This window comes from Podarcis tiliguerta (genome assembly GCF_965153285.1).
Source record: "Podarcis tiliguerta genome assembly, chromosome: 7".
NCBI classification, from domain to species: domain Eukaryota; kingdom Metazoa; phylum Chordata; class Lepidosauria; order Squamata; family Lacertidae; genus Podarcis; species Podarcis tiliguerta.
In genome coordinates this window covers 59819047-59840009 of record NC_139540.1, presented here as the reverse complement: position 1 = coordinate 59840009, position 20963 = coordinate 59819047, and the positions used below count along the sequence as shown (strand labels likewise).

Below are 20963 nucleotides of genomic sequence, written 5' to 3'. Positions count from 1 at the left end.
GATTTTTTTAGGTACTCAGATGACATTAATGCCAACAAAACTCCAAACAATATTGTACACCATCTCTGCGTAGTTCAGTGTGCATTATATCCATTCTTTCAGTGATGCTTGCAACTAGTAGCTTTGTATTACATATATTTTGGCGCCTGAAACAACAAAGCCTCTCCCTGGAGTACAAATACAATGAGTTGTATCCAATGCTCTCTGTGCATAGTTGTGCTGCCGCAATGGGACTTCCGTTTCCTCTCTTCCTCCATGCCTCTCAACCCTCCAGAGCTGATTTTGGGGGCAAGCAGGGAGCAGAAGCTGTTAATAGTTTCCTTTTCCCTTTAATGACCTGAGGCAGTCATTTCACACTACTTGGTAAGGTGGCCGCGGGGGGGGGGGGTCCAGATTGGCAAACTGCAGTAATTTGGGAGCAGAGCAAATAGCAAAACATAAATCTCCTTGCTTCTGAAAAGTGTAATAGACTGTGTGCTCCTAGTTTCTATGACAGCAAAGCAAGTATGAGAGCAATCTCCGCTACTGCATGTCACACTATTACCTAGGGTGGCTTAGTGAGTAATGGAGATACATCAGTTGAAACACTGCTACACAACTGTTGAGGGTGCAGGGTCCCTGTGCTCTTTTCCACCTGGATATCCAACCACTACCGCATTGTTCTGCCGCCACAATGTTCACCCTGTTTCTTCTGGACCTCTGCACCTCTTTCAGAGTCTATAAGAAGTGGTTCAGGAAGAACCATATGCATGGAGCAACCTTACATGGAGCAGTGAGTTAAATGGATGCTCAGCTCTAATGACAGGGTACCTCAGTGCATGTGAACATGATGCTGCTTTTACTCAAAAATTCCAGCAATGGTCCAGATTCTGAGACTCTGCACAGAAACATCTAGCAACCATCTTAGAGGTATTTAAAAAACAACCACCACCCAGTGGGGACTCTCTTTTTGTGATCAGTTGACAAGCCTAGCTATAGATTTTTAATGTTTTTCAGTTTCTAATGTTTGATGTTTTATTACATTTTTATATATGCTGGATGCTGCCCAGACTGGCTGGGGAAACCCAGCCAGATAGGTGGGGTATAAATAAATAATAATTATAATAATAATTATAATAATTATTAGAAGGGAGCTGAACAATAGCTCATTAGGTGAATTAAGTTGAGATTGAACCTGGAACTCCCTGGATCACACTCTTAACCACGATAAGCAGCTTCGAGTAATTTGAGACAACACAGTTCTCACAGCCCTGAGAACATAATCCTGCATTTCCAAGCATTGTCTAACAATCCAAGGTTCAACTGCGCCAATTTTTGTCTTAGAAACATTTAATGCATTTTCTCCCCACTGTTCTTCAGCAGCCTGTTTATGCTCTTCTTGATGTGGAGCTGAACGCTAATAAAACAGAATTTGGAATCAACTCCTGAGGATGACATGTTTATGAGAGGAAGGGACTAATAAATCTGCCAGACCCTGCAGCCCTGCTAAGGGATAACATTAATTCCATCTCTTTTTCTACAGTGCACCTGATAAACAAGTCCCCTGTGCCTTTGAAGGAACATTACAACCTTTGTTCCAGTGAGGCTCTGCTACTTAGACAGCTAATTGCCTTTCCTGCATGAGTGTTAGGATTCCTTACTTGAGGTTACAAAGCGGATTTGGATTCTGTACCCTCTTCTGGTGCTGGCCATGAAACTGATCTGAATAGTGCTTGTCTGTTAGCATATTTCACATGTAAATACTTGTTGGAGGGTGATGTTTTGTACACACTCTTTCTCTCTCTCTCTCTCTCTATATATATATATCTCATGTTGAAATGAGAAAGTTCAGGAACCAGCCTGCAGTTGGTCATCACTGGATTTACCTTTCCCTGACTCATTCAGGTAATCTAGTTTAAGAGAGCTTCTTAATTCTCTCAGTACAGTGGTACCTCAGGTTACAGACACTTCAGATTACAGACTCCGCTAACCCAGAAATAGTACCTCGGGTTAAGAACTTTGCTTCAGGATGAGAACAGAAATTGTGTGGCAGCGGTGGCACAGCAGCAGAAGGCCCCATTAGCTAAAGTGGTGTCTCAGGTTAAGAACAGTTTCAGGTTGAGAACGGACCTCCAGAACGAATTAAGTTCTTAACCCGAGGGACCACTGTACAGGGAAGTGGCTCCTGAAGATCAGATGGGAGTATGTCCGGGTTAGGGAACCTGTAGCCCTCCAAATGCTGGAGGACAACAGCTCCCATAATGTTGAACTCAAGAGTATATGTTGCAAACCATCATTCCTGAAATTCAATTCCGTTCTCATGTACAAGTTTCTTTAGCCAACAAGCATGTCTTATCGTAACAGCACAATTTATATCCAAGAATTTGAAGCTTAGATTTACATTAATTTTTTATGTTTCATCTGTGTGTTTTTTTAAATTCCATATTAATCCTATCTGAGATAGCAAAGCTTTTTAGCACCCTCTGTCGTCTCAACCTGCAAATGCTAATGCAGATACGATCCACACACAACGTATTATTTTAATGTGTCTGTTCAAACCAGAGCCATACATTTGTCTCTGGAGAGGTCTGCTTGGGGGCTCCTCCCCTAGGCTTGTTGTACCCCATCACTTTTTACCTTTCCCTTTGTTATCCATTCACACTGGCTGCCTCAAATGCAGAAGCGGCTTTAGCCTATCATTTCATGTCATCAGTACAATCATACAGAGACACTGTGTGCTATATGTGCATGTTCAATCTATAGTAGGCTATCAAAATTGTCCACCTGCTTCCCCCAGACTAAAGGTAGCACACTAGCCAGACATTGTGGCCTGCCAACCACATGATAAATCCTTTGGTTTTAGCACCCATGTAATAGTGCAAACCAAAGAATTTTAACCATTCTTATTTTCTGCAATACATAGTTGAGTCATGAGTGAAACAAACCCCTAACAAGACTGAATGGGAGGTGTTTGTTGCTAACATTCAGTTATTCTTCTTCAGGGCAGGGGTCCCAACAACGTTGTTAATTTTTGCTGGTAGAGGTGCACAAAGCGTTTTTCATCATAGGACCACAGTGATAGGAAAGGATCGCTGCTGAATTTCTGTCCATCACACAGCACAGGTCCACATTCTACACACTGGCAATCAGACTAAGGTTTTTGCCTGAGCCTCCACTCTTAATGGATGCATCACACAATTATTTATCCTGTTTATCCTAACTAAAACGTCGGTGTCCCTGTCACACCCAGTATACAAATCACAATTTGAATAGCTTCCCACGTTTTGGGCATTGCACCATTATTCTCAAAGATGTGAAAATGTCTGGTTGAATACCTATGAAAACTTTTTCCCCCATTTGGTTACAAACACTATGAAAACAATTGTTACCTTTAAATCAATCACAACAGAAATGTCAAGTCATCTGCATAGGGTTTAATGCTGTAAGAAAATAGCATATATGGATTGAATTCAATATTTCCCACCAATTCATTATATTAAAAAAGATAAGACATGGATATATGATCAAAGACTGCATCTTTCAAAAATAATAATAAAAATAAGTTCTAAAAAAGGAGAGCACAAAAGTATACCAATCCAGTAAAGCATAGTTTTGACTACCATAATTCTATCTCTTTAATTAAAAACAAAAACCAGTAGCATTTTACTTAACATGGTAAGAAAAATATTACGCTTATGTTTCTATAGAAGCAAGCTCCTAGCTGAAAACTCCATCAGGGTGATCCTCTCCTCCGCTGAAACTATGATGGCATCTGCAGCGACTTACAATGGCTGCAAAAACATCCTTATATGTCAGAGGGGTGAGTATGCTGTGGCCTTCCAGTGGTTGCTGGATCACAACTCCCATCATCCCTGACCATTGACCCTACTGGCTGAGGCTGATGGGAGTTGGAATCCAACAACATCTGAAGCGACAAAGGCTCCCTGGGCATGCTATAAGAAGCAGGTAAGGTGAGGGCTCTCAGACTCTATCAAATTCGCCTTTATATACATCCACGTAAATGTTATTACTACGTGAATTTGGAAGAGTACTGTTACGTCAGAACACCAGCATAAGGGACTATTCCCACAGCTTTTAGAATAAAGCAATATGGGCCATGGTGGAAGCCAGGCCGACCCTGTTCTCTGCTGCTTCCATGCAGCAGAACAGATAAAAACTGCATTCAGCCACGCCTTCCCTGCTGCCTTATAATTTATAATCTCTTTATCGGTTAAGCCAAAAGCCTGCCTTTGCCTTTCCAGCCAACACACATTGTCTTCATCTACAACAAATATACCACACTGAATTTCATAGCATAAACAGTAGTTACTTCTAGAATGTGAAAAGGAAACATTTCTGTACACAATAAGACACTGTCAATGACCTCTATCATAAGTTTTTAAAAATTAGGACCCTCAATATTTAGGGCGTGCTCTTTCTTTGTCCTTCTCTTTCCCATAGCACACTCATCCTGGTGCCTGGTGTTCGGTCTTCTTATCCATGTGTCTCAATCCTCGTGTGAGGTCCTGTTATTCTTCATGTGGCTTCTCATACATCTTCAGTCCAAGTCTCCCAACCATCAGCAGGCTTTAAAGGAAAATGTAGTCAAGTTTATCTATATGACAGAACTGTGTGAAGCCGCCTCCTACACAATTGCTCTTCTGACTCACTGCATGTGCAACACACCTCCACTATTTTATTTCAGAGGCTGGGACAGAAATGGGAGAAAGCAAACATGTTGTCCAGTAGTTCTCCATTATGTCAGTAGCCCCAACTCTCAGCCTTCCCAAACTGGAACCATGCAGTTCCTCAGGACCAGGTAATGCTTGTCTCATTTTTTGGCAGTGCTAAGACAGTCTGTGCCCCCATTTCTCCCAAGGGGTCTACAGTGCAAATGAGAAAATCTCCCTTCCTGGAGAAATGCAGACGTAGCCACCAGGTTGATTTAGCTTCAGAGTACACCAGTTCTGTTTCGTTAATTTTTATCGAATGCATGCTTTTAGTATTATATGATTTCACTGCTGTTTCATTTTACAATGTTGTGTATTTTGTATATCTGTAACTCATCTTGGGACATGTTTAAGAAAGGCGACTTAAGAATTTTAATTAAGCTATCAACAAGTCAACTGCTGATTGGCTGAAGGGATGGCTAATAGGAGGCTTTGGTTGCCAATGAGTGGAAATATAGATTATGGGAGATGGAGCAGGGGGAGAAGAGAAGGTTTTGAAAGGTGGCTGGCATGTATAGTCTTGAAAGCCATGGAATGGGTCAACCTAAACCAGATCTTGCTTAATAAAATGATCTTATCTAATAAAAAGTACCGAAATGCACAACGAAATTGCTTATCCCAAAAAAGTGTTATGCAATACCGTTTCTAGAATGCAATTTTATAAAACTAAAATTACAGCCTGATCCTAACTGTTTAGAAGTACTGGTATGTCCCATTGATTTTAACAGGCATGTATGCAACAGGAATGCAGCCTTAATGTCAAAAGCAAAATAAATAAAATAAACATGCAGCATAATACCTTGCACCAGCAATCAGTCCTGCAGGCATGAATTTCCCCGAGTTGTAGAATCTCATGCCCATAATACCAGCTAAGGTTCCAGAAGCAACTAATTGAAAGATAGAAACAGAAGCAGCATTATATCAGGGGTGTTTCTGCCGACTTGAGGGCAATGATTAAAAAAGCCAAGTTATCAACTTTATTATGTCACATGCGCAAACAAACAAGGACACACACAGCTCAAAGATGTTTACCAATGTAACCGTTTTACACTCCTTAGTAACAACTTCAACCAAACAATTATTTAATATTTATTTTGAAAATTTGTTGACCACCTAATCAACAAAATGCTCCAGAAATTTTACACCAAGTTCAACTTATTATATTATTATTATTATTATTATTATTATTATTATTATTATTATTATTGCCAGACAGAAATGATGAACTGTAAGATGAATAATCTACTTTTACCTAAAATCTAACCACAGAGAAATGTAGTGATAAAGCCAGCATTGTGCAATTGGGCTAAGCAGTTGCGAAACTGTACTCTTAAGGAATGTTCAGAGGCACTTTCCTAATTACAAGTTGCATCACAGCACACAATTGGGAGCATGGGATATATCTCAGAGCAGGGATGGGGAACCAGCTGTCCTCCAGAGGATGGACTACAACTCCCATCATCCCTGATGATGTCCTACTGTGTTGGGATGGGGTTGCTCCCTAGTAAGTGTGTTTAGGATTGCTTTAACTGACACATGTGGTTTAATTCATCAAATGATGCTATGCATGTGTGCTCCAGAATCAGCTTCCTGGTACAACACACAACACTACACATGAAAGGACCCCACATTTATTCCAAATCAGCCTCCTGATAAAATTGGTATTTAACTTTGCTGCTTGTATCAAGTGGTTTTGTTGCTGTTGTTATAGTACACCAATGAAATAAAATGCATCAGATGCATTCAAAGGGTTGTGGTTAAGAGATTCACATATATACATTTCCCCAGTTATGCTTACGCAGTGAAAGCCAAATGTTTTTTGGGTCTTGAGAAAGTTGGTAAGCTCCAAGTCCTGCTAAACTCCCAAAAAGAAGGCCAGCAGCTAAAGATGGGACGCTACCTGGAATAAATAAAACAAGTAATGTTTGTTAAGCTGTAGGTACAAACAGGGTATATAAACCAAACCAACAAAATTTATTCTGTTCTAAGCAATTTTCAGCTAAAAAAGAGCATTGCTCAAATGTTTAATATCTGAATTGACCTGATGCTTTATAGTGCAAGCACTGAACTGGTGGGGTCAGATCCGCATGTAAGGCACACCAAGGTTGGTCGCACCAGAGGGACCACCATTTTCTTTGAAGGTTTTGGTAAGTGAAGGCAAAGGAAGGTAGAGCATGCTAAAAACAGAGGAGAAAGATGACTGTATATTGTAAAAAATAAAATAAAAATTAAGTAGGTGCAATGTTGGTATTCAAAGTGAATCCTAGGTCTGAAAAACATGAAAAGTAGGTGCCTTACAAAATATGTGATATCTGCTGTCCCTATTCAGACTAAGGACCCACTTGTCAACCTATTCAGACTAAGAACCCACTTGTCATCAAAACATGCATTTGAGGACCCATTTTTAAAACTCCTATTACAACCCACTTTGAATCAGGCTGCAGCCCACCAGATGGAAGACCAGTGCACTATGCTAATCTCATAATGATATGTGCCATCTGGGAAACAGGTAAGGTTTACCCCAACTATTTAAATTTCCCCTTTTGAGGATGAACATATTTTTCACATAATAAAAAAGGCTAGTAGTATTGTTCATCTACTCAAAGATGAAGACATTGTTCACATATAACAGCAAACCATGGCTTTTTTTTTGTCCAGGTGCTGAACATAGATACTCGCTCCTTCTCTCATGCACTCTGATTCCCTCTCTCACTTTATGGTTTGATCACATCGAAGTTTGACATTACATCGGGCTAGCCTACAAACCAGAAATAGAAATTTACCTTAAAAAGCAAACAAGCACATACCCCCTGTTCTTTCTGTTGTCTCCTCACAACTTCCCCATAGTAAAACTCAATATTTACTTTGGTGTAACTCAACATTCACTTTAGTGTCCTTTTAAATGAGCCCTTAGTACAGTTACTCTGGGCAAAGGATAATCCTGCACTATTCTAGGAAAGTGGCCTCAGGAGGCTGCTTCTACTCCCATTATCAGTTTATATATAAAGAGGTGACCTGCAAACGAAATTGATGAAATGTCACCACCTTTGGCTACTGGTGAATGGTCCCTTTAATAAGGCTTAAGGGAGCACTCAGCACCGATTTCTAACACCACTTGTTCCATTTGCAGGTCAAACCTAATTGGACTTGAAGCATCAAGGGCACTGTTAAAACGGCCTTGAGTATTTTCTGTCTAGGCATTCTGCCTTCCTTCCATCATGCCACTGAAATGACTTGCAATGATTTGTTATTCTCATAATCAGTGTGTGATCTGTCATTTTCATAATGCCCTTGTGAATAAAAAGCCAGTCCTGGAATTCAAATACTTAGATCTCTTCTCCTAGATATCTTAAAAAACGTGGCATTAGGTTGCTGCTTCCCTCTTTTAAATTTTGATTTGCTTGCTTTCCAGCCACAGAGAAGGTAAAATGAAGGGAAAAAGAACCCCCCCCCAAATTCTTCCATCTGGGTTCACCCCCCCCACCTTGACACTTATTCTCAGCAACCATTATGTTTCTAACCATCATTCCAACTACTCAAAATGCTGCAAGAAGAATCCTGTAAGAAGCCCCTCATCATGTGAAGAGTATCATCACAAATCAATACATCGATTTTCCATCAAGGTTAATGGAAGTTATACATGCAAGCCCAGAGAAAAATATGCCCCGAACGGCTATTGTTACAGAACTGCTACCGTCAGTTCTTGAGAGACCTTTCTTGTTAAATTATTCATCTGTAGAAAAAAAAAACATGGGGAGAAAAAACAACCCCACAATTATTTCCCTCTATGAACACAAAATACATTACTTGCTGCCTAGGTAGTTGCATGCGTGTGTTAGGTTTGGTAAGAAAACACATATTACATATATTCCAACTCCCTCAAACAAATTATTGTTTTTTTCTGAGGTGTTTTTCTGCTTCCCTCAAAACGTTAAGGAAGTTCTTGTTTCTAGGCAGAGTAGGTAAGTTCTGTCAATGCTAACAATATGCCATTGCAACACAAGATACACTGTTTAGCTGTGCTGCAGAGGTGAAAATCTGAATGCTAGTATCACAGAGCAACATGTTTGTTCAAATAACCATGGGTGGTATTCAACTTAGTTTCATGTAGCCCCATGGAAATTGTTGGACCTAATCTTCATTAATTTCAGTACTACTCTGAGTAAAATTTTAGTGAATATGTAACACCTCAATGGGCACTGTGCGCAAGTCAGGGGAAAACAATGTGGCTTGCAACACGCAAACGTTTTGGGTCTTGAGACTGTAGATTATCAGCATAGCTCTGCCTGTGCCCTTATCATTCTAAAGCACTTTCTCATAGGAAGGGTATCAGTTCCCTACAACTGCTAATCAGCACCCTACAGCAAAAACTAGTAACAGCAGCTTGATATCTGTATATTGACTGATAGTAGGAATGCATAGTTGGAAGTTTTCCATTTTTACAAGAGAGACCTCCATTTCAGAGAATATAATTCTGTGTTTCCTAACTTGGTGCCCTCCAGATGTGGTGGGCTACAACTCCCATTATCGCTGACCATTGGTTCTGTTAGCTAGAGCTGATGGGAACTGGAGTCCAATAACTGCTGGAGGGCACCAGGTTTGGAATGGCTATTTAACACCAGAAAACAAGACTGTGAGAAGACATCAATACTATACCTGCTTTTGCATAGCCAATCATCCCGCCAGAAGCCACTAAAGCTGCGTAGGCAAAACCAATCCAGTCCAACCCCATTCTGGAATGCAATAGAGATATGTATGTGGTAAATGTTTGTAACGAATGGAAATCGGATACAAATTGACTTTTTGAACCTTGTGCTAAAACTGTAGACTGTTCTTCCTAGGACACAGCATTTGTCATATTCTCAGCCTTGCAAATAAGGTCTCAGAAGTTACTGGCCTGCCCACCAAATACCAATTTAAATTGTTTCAGGCATATGGGCAACTATAAAATATAGAAGACAAGACTAGAACTCTATAAATTCTCCCATGCCTGATTACTGCAGGTAAATGACAATTTAACATATTCCTGCTCACAGCCTCCATTGTTTTGGATTATTTTGACAGAGCTCATGAAAAAACCCCACTTGCTTAGAAGAAAACCCCCAATTTATGGGCCTTTAAATGTGGGGGGATTTTGGTTATGTATTTTTGTGTTTTTATACCTTAAGGTACCTTGTGATCATTGGATGGAGAGCAGTATATTAATTTAAGAAATAATAAGGGGGAAAACACTTTTTCAAAAGGAAAAAAAATAGATTAGCTTGGTCTTGGATTTATTGAGTGGTTTTGGAGAAACCAATCGAAAATGGTGTTCCCTGCAAATAGCAATTCTTTACCTCTCAAAAGAAACTGTAGAGGAGAGAAATGAAGTAAGGATTGTAAAACACTTGCTGAAAAGAGCAATGTAAGATGTGTTTGTAAGTACATTTACCAGGAATGGACACAGAAATATGAAATGAATTCAACAGACTCATCTTTAATGTTGGGTTTATACATTGGTTTGCTAAACACCTGCAGACTTAAATAATAATAGACTTATAAAGTTACATTTCCTTAGCATGCTCTTCTAAATTTTGAAATTATGGGGGAGAGGGAAACAGATTAAAGGAAAACATACATAATCCTCAGTCTGAACTTAACTCACTGTGTGGTTGTGAGGCTAAAACTATACCCTATACTCCTTGCAATGGTGGAATTCAAAATGTAGTAATTTATTTAATTTCAGGTCAGTCTATAAAAAGTTCTTCTAATTAGCAGCAAAGAGTTCCCTGAAAATTATTTTCAAAATAAACGCACATGTTACTCATATTTAGATATCTGTTTTGTTGGAAGGAAATTTTTCTTGGAAGTAGAGAATTCTCTGGTTTTGTTTTGAAATCTTGGAACACTCAGGCTTAGAAAGAGTTCTGTGAATCTGCACTCTTAATCAAAAGCTCCAATTTAGATCGATAAGGCATTATTTTATTAAAACTCTGAATTTCCGTAATGGGGGGGAAACACTACCCTCTGATATTAATCCGATTTCCATCTATGTCCGCACAGGATCCCTTTACTATTCACAAAAGGTTCAGTACAAAGCCAGTTCGCTGGCTGCTGCCTTATTCTAAGCAAAGAAGAGAAAAACCGCGGCAGGGATCTCCATGAATAAAGTCACTTACTCTGCAGGAGCAGCAGCAGAAGAAGAGTCACAACGTAGGAACAGAACAAAACCGAGCCGTGCAAATATCGAACCCGCCGGGCAATGGGAGAACTACAAAACAGCAACGCACGTGACCGCGGGCCAAGCAGAGCAACAACCCGAGTTGTATTTGCAAAATCGTGGCCAAGCAGCGACTTGCCCTTTGGTTTTCTTACAGAAAGCTACTACGTCAACCCAAACGTACCATAGCCGGGGGTGGGGTGGGGGGCCTTATTTCATTAAAGGCGAGACCAAGCATCAGAACATTCCTCTGAGCCATTGCAAAAGCGTTTTTCCACCCTGCTGGTGCAATCCCCAATGGTTGCATCCAAAACTAACCTTTGCACGCATAAAAGAGACGAGCTCTAAACAGTGACTTTCCTTTTTAGTTTCTCTGGAATATTAGAGAGCGAGCTAGCCTGTTATACAGGGGCAAGGGTGTGGGGTGCTTCTTGCAACCCTGAAATCCACACCGAACGTTGCAACAAATTAAAAACCTTCATTGGAATCTTCAGGGCTCGTTAAGGCAGGTTGCAGCCCCAAGTACATTTACTGGGTAGAAATTAAGCGCAGGTCCACACCATACTTTGATTTATTTATTTAATTTTATCGTCACTACACCCTGTACTTTTATTTATTTATTTATTAGTGGTAAAAGTGGTACATTTATAGCACATGACTGACCCCAAAGAATCGTGGGAACTGTAGTTTCCTCTTCACAGAACTACAGCTCCCAGCATTCTTTGGGAAAAGCCAGGTATTTTAAACATATGGATCTGGCCTTTGACTGCAACCCTATAAATGCTTATCTGGGAATAAATCACATTAAACTCAGTATGATTTACTTGTGTAAGTAGGCAAATTTAGGATTGCATGGACCTTAGTTCACTGCTGGAGTTTTGTATGCAGAATGTCCCACCTTCGATCCCCAGCATCTCCAAGTAGGTCCAGGAAGACTTCCTCCCTGAAATCCTACTGTCCAGTCAGTGCTGGCAATAGTGAGCTAAATGGACCCTGAAAATTATTATGGCTTCAGTTAGATAACAAGTTGCTTGTATGAACTGGGCAGTCAGATAAGAATAGGAAGTTGGTTGCTGCACAACTGTTGCAATCGAAGGACACCAGAAAAGAATCCCAATAGGCCATTACATTTATGCAGCTTTGCTCGCAAGATTCTAGTTCTGTCCATAGTGCAACCCTATGCCTCTTTACTCAAAAGGAAACCTGTCATCAAAAGGTCTAGTAGGAAGCAAAATATGCCAGTGGGGAGTCAGTGGGATTGCTCCCAAGTTGAAGAGTCAGGGTGTGGTACGTTTGCCATATGGGGAATTTCCGAAAGGCAGCGCTTTGTCCTGAATCTATGAAATATGGCAACCCTAGTGTGTGTGTGTGTTAACCTGACTTCTAATTGCCAAGGAGAGGGCGGAGGAGCTGTCTCTATGGCGAGAGCATGAATGACTCATAAATGTATCTCCGGTATGATTGGTGGGCATTCAGTGGTTTTGCTTTTTTATATTGCGCTATGGTCTAAACCACTAAGCCTCTAGGGCTTGCCAACCCAAAGGTCGGCAGTTTGAATCCCCACAATGGGGTGTGCTCAGTCCCTGCTCCTGCCAACCTAGCAGTTTGAAAGCACGTCAGAGTGCAAGTAGATAAATAGGTACCGCTCTGGCAGAAAGGTAAATGGTGTTTCTGTGCAGCTTAGTTATGACCCGGAAGCTGTATGCCGGCTCCCTCGGCCTGTAAAGCGATATGCGCGCTGCAACCCCAGAGTCATCTGCGACTGGACTTAACTGTCAGGGGTCCTTTACCTTTATTTTTTTACTTATTGTACTTCTATCAGGTTTGTAATTTGCATTAATATTCTGTTTATACTTTGGGGGCCTTTGGGCCAAAAAACATTATATAAATGAACCACAAAATAACTTCATCATAACTAAGATGGAAGTTGAATCCAAGCATATCACCCTATATTAATAATTAAAAAGTATTTTCATACTAGGAAGTTATCTGTACTTGTTCTTCCAAAACTTACAAATTCAACCACTGCAATAGAACGTTTCAGGTGCTTTATATAAAATATTTATTTAAGAACATATGTTTCCTCCTCTGTAAAAACATTTGGTCATAGGATCTGGAAATGCTCACAGCTTAAATAAAAATGGTTCCTTTCTATAAATATTAACAGATCAAATTGCCATGAATGCATAGCCATAATACTGCAATTAAATAAAAAATTGTGCCGGAAATGAAGTGTACAGTGGTTGGTGGCAATTTATTATAGGATTAGAATTGCAAATGGTAGTGACATATTCACTTTAATTTCTGCATTATCTTTTTCTTCTTCTGCTGTACACCAGCCGATTTTCCTTTCTTGAGGGTTTCTTGGCCATCACCCTCTGATGACTTATCACACTCAGCCCAACCAATTTTCTTTTTCTTTATCAATGGTTGCTCCTCTTCATGCGCTGAAACAAAATGAAGTTATTCATTGTTAAATTTAAAGATGTAATGCTTTAAATACACTGGAAAGTATTCAAGTGTGTCCCTCTACACATGGAAGGCTCTTTCTTCCAGGGGAGGCTTCCATGAACGGAAGGCAGAGAGAGAATATTTTCACAAATTTCTCCTGCAGCTACCCACATCCATTCCAAAGGTTCCCCTACTTCTCTAGAACTGCAGAGGAAAAGAGAAAACAGCCCCAAACACTAACTACTTACAGAAGCATCTCTGGGGCAAAGATGAATGGAGGGACAAACTGGAGTCAACTCTACATTTTACAAAATAACCAGTTGTTGTTTTTTTGTTGAATGTATGAACAGCAACCTCCATGACCACCCTTGTCTAAATAATAACTTGAATCAAACTATCATTGGACTTGTGCATTTTTCAACTCTGCAGAGAGAACTGGTTTGATGAGAGCCAAAATCACTTGTCCCCAAAACGTTGTAAACATACTTTATGGTAGGATCTGGTTAATATAGATTAACCCTTTTTTAAACAAGTCATTGCTGTATTACCTACAGCTGAAAACTTAACCAAAGTCCAAGAAAGCTTTATGATACCTTGAGAGGATGTTGTGGCCTCACTGGGGATCTTCTTGGCTTCTGAATCTCTTTTGTGCCAAACTGCTAAACAGGTAAGCCTGGCCTTAGTATTGACTTCACACAGCAATGACGGGGAATTATTAATCTGAAGGGAGGGGAAAAGAAATGGTTAATGTAAATCCCAGAAACCATGTTGTTCTGTAGCAGCAACGGAGAAAACTCCAAGTGCTTAAGTCTTAATTTCTGGCATCTCTAGGTAGGACTGGGAGTGAATCCTGTCTGGAATTTTGGGAGAGCTGCTGCCAAGCAGTGCACATTAGACCCTATTAAGCAAGATGGACCAATGGGCTGACTAACTATAAGGAATCTTCCATATGTTCCCATAGGTTGAATCCGCACCCTGTGAAACTAATAGCAAAATGACTCTTCAAACAAACCAAGATAGGATGGTCACAACTTGGATGGCCAGATAAAAAAAGAGAAGAGCTTACACCATTAATATTTGTATTGGTGACAGGATTTCAGAAGTAGATTCCTGCTGAAATGCCCTCTTCTACACAACTCTTAAAGGTGTAAAAGCTGTGTCTTCTCTTTTCACTTGGCTGCCATAGGCACACCTGTAATGTAATCCTAGCTGTGTTTGCTCAGAAGTACACTTCCCACTGACGTCATGGCTAGCTGAGATTGTGGCTATTAAACGCCAATGAAATGCCGCATTTTTCGCCCTATAGGACGCACTTTTTCCCCTTCAAAAATGAAGGGGAAATGGGTGTGCGTCCTATGGGGCGAATACAGGCTTTGCGCCGGGCTCCTGAGGGTTGCGCAGAGCTGCCTGCACTCCCAGGCGGCATGCAACTCTCTGCAACCTTCGGGAGCCCGGCACGGCTCCCGAAGGGCGCGGAGAGCTGCCTGCACTCCGAAGCCTGGGGCGCGCTAAAGAGCGCTCCTGGGCTTCGCGCAGCTCTCTACAAGCCTGGGGAGACCGGCGCAGCTCCCTAGGCTTGCGGATAGCCGGCTGTTTTGGGGGGTGGGGTCAGGGGAAGCTTGGGCTTCCCCCACGCCAGCCCTGTGCCTGGGGGGGGGAATATTTTTTTTTCTTTATTCCCCCCCCCAAAAAAAAAACTAGGTGCGTCCTATAGGGCGAAAAATACGGTAAGTTAGGACTGCACTTCTTGGAATTTAGGATTCAACCATGAATGGTGCACTTAGCTTTGTAATATACAAACCTTCTCAAGATCAAGACTCCACATCTTAAGGTATCCATCGCTGGATGCAGTCACCAGAATATGTAAGCCTTCCATTTCAAAAGTGTAGATCTCTTTTACTCTATGGATCAATAGTTGGTATGAAATATCCCAATAAAATCGGTAAAAATTAAACAGCAGCAAGCACTAAGAAAACTGGCGATAGGACACAATTCAGCCATATTTAACCACTTAAAGTGCTACTGGTTTAAACACATGCATTCTTCCATGTTAAAATCAGTTAAAAAAATTGAAGTGCTAAACTATGGCACACTCATAATGAAAATACAAAACAAGAATCCAAAGATAAAAAATTAAAAACTGACTATTATATACTCCTAAAAGTTGAGCCAAAGCATGCATAATATCCTTTCTATTATGTTTCAGAAATAAAATACCTTTTTTCATGAGCTTTAAATTCACAAAGGCACTTTTGAGATTCACAATTAAATAACCGTACAAATTCTTCATCTCCTGCAATAGCAAGTATGGAATCCTGAAAGAAAAGGTGAAGAAAACATAAATCAGATTTAATTTATTTAAAATGCTTTACTTACTTTAACACTGCATTACTACTTACTGTAAGAAACTTTACTGAAGATATTCTCTTTTCTGCAACAATGGTGCCAGAAATAGAAGCAGTTTCAAGGTTGTATATATCCACTTTGTTAGCTATAACTACCACGTATACCTCACCACTGGGTGACCATTTAACAAGATGTGCATCTACGTTAAGAGGAAAAATGATACAGATTTTATAAAATATTAATTTCAAATAGACACCAAATAATCACTTTACTGCAAACAAAATAAGGAAATCTAAGATGGAATCTACACACATATAGAAAACATTCAGAAAATGTTTTTTTAAGTGTTTTTAAAAATACAAATAAGTTTCCATAAGGCTCACCATCGCCATAAAGTGTCACATTGTATACTGCACTTAAAACACATTTAAAATGTTTTATTTACAGCTGTAAACAGTGGTACCTTGGTCTGCAACCGTTTTGGATTACAACCATGTCAAACCCAGAAGTGTGTCCCCCTTTTTTTGGATTACAACCCATTTTTTTGGAGGTCCCATTGGCGAAAGTGCGCCTTGGGTTACAACCTGTTTCGGTTTACATCCAGACCTCCGGAATGGATTATGGTTGTAAACCAAAGTACCACTGTAGCTGAGTCCTAATACTGAATGTTATCAGCAATCTAAGCCAAATAGAGAAATGAAACATCTTGGACATTGTTAAACTACTGACCCCCCTCCTAGTTCCCTTCTGAATATTGCTAGAACATCTCTCTTAGACAAAGATTCTTTTCAAATGTGATGCTCTACAAATACTTATTCACAGTACGAAACATTACATATACCCCCCCAGTATGTAAAATTTTTGCGTCTTTTAAAAGAATGTTGGCTATAAAGATATAAAAAAAGGCAAATATATTAGTTATCTATAAACCAAAGTTTCCTTAATGATTCTGCTTTGGAAAACATGTAGCCAGTGGTGTTCCTTGTGTTCAAGGAAGGCTCTCATCCAGCAGAGGCTTCTGTCAAGGAGATGATTTCCTGCAGGACCCCATTTCATCTCCCATGCTGTCTGAAGGACCTTCTGAAGATTTAGGTGGTGTGCTGGGGAGCATGGTTTAACTATTTTGCCTTCATAGATGCCACCAGGGCAAAGACATTAGAAGCACTCCTAACAGAAAAACCAAATCCTAGCTATGCTGAAGGGAAAAAGGCACGAAGCGAGAAAGACTGCTTGGAGGCACTCAGCAGGTAACTCCAGAATATAGGAGACTAAGAACTTGAGAGCCATTAACATAGATTGATAGGGGGCTTTGAAGGGCTCAGAGGAGAGATAGGACTCAGGATGGGAATGATGTTTCTGCCAGGAACAATTGCCCGTGAGAAGGCTGGTGACTTACAATAGCGTTCAATGTGATCTTGAGGCAATGGAGATTATGAGGCAATGGGGACATTGAAACATTTGTGTAATAAATAGAGATTCTCAGAGTTTTCAGGGCTGTATCACAAATCCAAGGACACAATAACTGCGGACTCTGAACTAAAAAATGAGACACTCATGGTATTTGGCAATGCACGAACATTTCTATAATTACAGAATACGACAAAATGCAAAGGGGATATACTCACTTTGTTTTATATTTTTTATGAATGCAGATCTTCCTTCTACAAGGTTCCATGTTCTGAAAAACAATATGCTTAACATATTTTGGAGGGAAGAATTAACTAATTTTAAAAAACGAACAATTTAATGTTTCTCCCCCCTCTGGGACTTCTTTTTGAATTTGTATCACTTGTTAATTGCTTTGAGTTTACAGAAAAGAAGGATCTAAAGTTTTAAATAAAACTAAAATGAATGTTTCTGAAGTTGCAACCTTCCGACTCACCTTAACGTCTTGTCTGTTCCTACTGACAAAGCTAACTTCCCAGAAGGATGAATAGAAAAAGATGTCACATGTCCCCTGATAAAAGAGGAAACGAAAGTCAAGATTCATTACTCCCGTCAACTCACTAGCAATAATAATTAAATGCTGCCTATGAATTAAGGCTGTCTTTTGCATCCTGCCATTAGGAACTATATTTGTGGGGGTGACGTGCAGGGAGATTTTTCTGTAGTGGCACCCTGGCTTTTGAACCCCCTGCCCCCTGCAACCCAGTTGGCAATTTCACTGTTATTCAAGTACTGGCTTAAAACATGGCATGACTGCACAGGCTTCTGAAAACTAATGCTAACTATCAGCTGAGAGATGGTGGATATATTGTGTTTTTATATATATTCTTGGGGGGGGGGTGTTATATATTGATATTATTATTTTTAGTTTGACTGTTATCCACCCTGAGATCTTTTTGATTAAGAGTGAGATATAAACAGCTTAAAAAAACAACAAGAAGCTCCCAACTCTGATGTATTCAGATTTTACAACCTTGGGAAATAGTATCAATGACAGTTCAGACTAGAGCAGGGACTGTCAACCTGGTCCCTATCGCCCACTAGTGGGCGTTTCAGGACGCTAGGTGGGCGGTAGGGGGTTCTAAAGAACAATCTGAATCCTCCTTCCATTGAGCATTGGTGGGCAGTAAGGAAACCTTCCCATCAAGAAAGATGCATTAGTGGGTCATAGGTATAAAAAGGTTGGCTACCCCTGGAGCATCCTCAGTTGTTACACTTCAGTGGAGTACTTGAACTCCCTAATTGAAAAACCTGCCCCAACCTGCAACTACTGCGTTTTCTTAGTTGTTTAGGTGAGTTTGGGGGCAGTAACAAACTTAGGCTGTCTTGGTTGTTGCTTGATTCTGATACCATTTTTCTGATAACAATTGTTTCATAACGATATTTTACAACTGTTTTATGCTGCATTCTCTGCTTACCGCACACGTGTGATAAATATATAGGCTTGTAAACAGCTTCAAGAAACCCTCCAGAACAGCATGGGATGTAGTTTCTGCAAGGTGTTCCTATCCAATGTCCACCACCCACCATAGCCTTCTGTACCATGCCATTTTGGATTCTCTGGAAAAGTTGTTTTGGAATGGTTGCAGGGGAAGAGAGCATAAGAAAGCTTCTCGTGCAACTCTGAAATTAAGCCATACACTTTTTTTAAAAGAAGAAGAAGAAGAAAACAATACTTACTTGTGTGCCTTAATGGACTTTAAGCACTCCCATCTTTTTGTGTTCCAAATGCATATTAAACCGTCCTCAGCTCCACTCAATAGATGTGAACTTCCATAGAATTCCAAGCAGGTTACAGTGCCTGAAAACCCATGCAAATCAGTTACATTTAATGTATCTTGAACTAAAACATGTCTTCTACATTTCAAAATGATAATATTGAAGCGTAGCAGATTTAGATATGCCCTGCAAAACTGCACATGCTAAACTATGTTTGGAAGCTTATGGCTATCATTTGGTGTATAGGAGCCCTGCAGTTCTCAGTACCACTTTGAATTTGAGTCCACTGAAATCCATGAAAAATATTTCTGTGTATGCTGCTTAGAATTGGAAACAAACCCTTGAAATAAGGTTGGCATGTGCATTTTACCATGTGCTGGATTAAAGGCTGTGCCCTTGATCCAGAATCCCACAGGCACTTCAACATGCATATGGGGCACCTGCTGGAGCTGGCTTTCCTTTTTATTAATACAACAGAATTGAATCAGGAAGCCTTTATGCTTGCAACCTTTCATGCAAGTAGCCTCTGGATCAGGGCAAATATTTGTCAGCTTCTTCATATATTTCTGTACTTAAGTCATGCTCAGAACCAACTCCCACTAATACATATCTCACTCCCAATCCCTGCAACTAATACAAGAATGATAAGCCCCTTACCATTGTGTTGCATCAGTGCCCCATGTTCTACTTTCTTTTTCATGTCGTAGATTTGTATGGTTTCATCCTTGCTGCCAGTGACTACATATCTGTCATTCACAGCTACTGCGGACAGTGAAGCAGTGTGAGCATGGTGGGTGAAATCAGGAAGAGCTGACCAGTTCTGAAGATGAAACATAAAAGAACAATTGTTATTTGCTAATGATATCCCAATTTTTAAAACAGAAAAAGGGAACTAATCTTCAGAGGGCCTGATGCAGCTAATCCTATTCATCAACAAGTTCCATGAAAGCAATGGAATTATAGGAGTGACGAACTGTCATAGTTCTAAAATGGACTTAGCTAGGATGAACTGTGTTGGGATCAAGACCAGAATGTGCACAGAGCACACAAAACATTCCATGTTCAATCAAGGAAATGTCTGCAAAATTTGTTGCAATCGAAATTTGTCATAATCTCTACCTCACAGACTTGATGTGAGGATAAATGGGGGTGCCGCCTTGATTTCATTTAGTTGGAGGAAAGTGGGGAATAACTGACCCTCCAAGTGTCCCTATTTTTGAAGGGAGAGTCCTGGATTTACAGAAATCATCCCGGATTCTGATTTGATCCTGGAATGTCCTGCTTTTCCTCAGGACGTCTCTGTTTTCATTGGAGAAATGTTGGATGGTATGGAGTTAACAAGACCCCGGAGCCATCTGAAGGCTGTAGAGGTAAGTATTTAAATAGTATTTTATTTTGTTCCTATAGATGTTGGAAGCCACCCAGAATGGCTGGGGCAGCCCAGTCAGATGGGCGGGGTATAAACAACACCACCACCAGAATAGGACGTCCCTAAATGTTGGAGGATTTGATAGCTCAGCCGGTAGAGCACAAAGCTGTTAAGCTCAGGGTCGTGGGTTCGAATCCCACGTCGGGCAAAAGTATTCCTGCATTGCAAGGGGGTTGGACTAGATGACCCTCGTGGTTCCTCCCATGGGCAGGAGGAAGACGCCCTTTCCTCGCTACCACCTCTCGGCAATATTCGAACCCACAAGGGCGGGAGCTGCGCGTGGCTAATGCCGTGAAGGCTTCTGGGAAGGAAGCCTTTGAGCAAGACGAGGCGAGCCAGCGAAGCTCCCCCGTGACCCTCGTGCGCGTCGCATCTCGCGTGGCGTGCGTCGCGCATGCGGCCCTCGCGCTGTAAGTGCACAGCGCCCCACTTTTTGCTCTTTCCAACCCCGCCCCCCGCTTTCGTTTGGTTTTTTTTTTTAAATACTGTTCTTACCTCACCCGGCTGTATCGCGAACCCGAAGAGTACCTGTTCGTAGCAGCCCCCTAACAGCTCCATTTCTCAGCCTTTCGGCGGCACCTAATGACGCGGGGGTCCTTAATAGCTGTGCGGCGTGGGGTTGTCTATTTCTCCCGCCTGATCAGGAGCCGGAAGACTGTGCCTC

The 20963-nt window shown here is 40.8% G+C and overlaps 2 protein-coding genes across 3 annotated transcripts; both read right to left on the bottom strand.

Annotated features, from left to right (window-relative positions):
- Positions 1 to 3398: 3398 nt before the first annotated feature.
- On the bottom strand, positions 3399 to 11056 carry LOC310681908 (transmembrane protein 14C-like). The gene is made up of 5 exons (XM_083449953.1): positions 10868 to 11056; positions 9366 to 9442; positions 6508 to 6609; positions 5509 to 5596; positions 3399 to 4566 (listed from the first exon to the last, which is right to left on the bottom strand). The coding sequence occupies exons 2-5, from the start codon at positions 9439 to 9441 to the stop codon at positions 4509 to 4511; spliced, it is 324 nt and encodes a 107-aa protein (XP_083306079.1). The 5' UTR covers position 9442; positions 10868 to 11056; the 3' UTR covers positions 3399 to 4508.
- Positions 11057 to 12946: 1890 nt separating this feature from the next.
- Positions 12947 to 20936, bottom strand: PAK1IP1 (PAK1 interacting protein 1). Of its 2 annotated transcripts, XM_083449854.1 has the most exons (10): positions 20795 to 20936; positions 19528 to 19690; positions 18832 to 18952; positions 17588 to 17662; positions 17331 to 17383; positions 15759 to 15904; positions 15577 to 15674; positions 15161 to 15260; positions 13953 to 14079; positions 12947 to 13355 (listed from the first exon to the last, which is right to left on the bottom strand). In XM_083449854.1, exons 1-10 carry the CDS (start codon positions 20855 to 20857, stop codon positions 13201 to 13203), a joined length of 1101 nt encoding a protein of 366 aa, XP_083305980.1. In that variant the 5' UTR covers positions 20858 to 20936; the 3' UTR covers positions 12947 to 13200. The 2 variants fall into 2 exon arrangements, with proteins under 2 accessions (XP_083305980.1, XP_083305981.1); XM_083449855.1 differs by lacking the exons at positions 12947 to 13355; positions 13953 to 14079 and adding an exon at positions 14342 to 14551.
- Positions 20937 to 20963: the final 27 nt, after the last annotated feature.

Excerpts from the sequence above, each read along its gene's own strand:
- LOC310681908 (XM_083449953.1), bottom strand. The coding sequence starts at position 9,441 with ATGGGGTTGGACTGGATTGGTTTTGCCTACGCAGCTTTAGTGGCTTCT. Across the intron at positions 6,610-9,365 it reads GATTGGCTATGCAAAAGCAG|GTAGCGTCCCATCTTTAGCT; the intron begins GTATAGTATTGA and ends TATTTATTCCAG. Across the intron at positions 5,597-6,507 it reads AAACATTTGGCTTTCACTGC|TTGCTTCTGGAACCTTAGCT; the intron begins GTAAGCATAACT and ends TCTTTCAATTAG.
- PAK1IP1 (XM_083449854.1), bottom strand. The coding sequence starts at position 20,857 with ATGGAGCTGTTAGGGGGCTGCTACGAACAGGTACTCTTCGGGTTCGCG. Across the intron at positions 17,663-18,831 it reads AAGTCCATTAAGGCACACAA|GGGACATGTGACATCTTTTT; the intron begins GTAAGTATTGTT and ends CTCTTTTATCAG. Across the intron at positions 15,675-15,758 it reads CTTCAGTAAAGTTTCTTACA|GATTCCATACTTGCTATTGC; the intron begins GTAAGTAGTAAT and ends CTTTTCTTTCAG.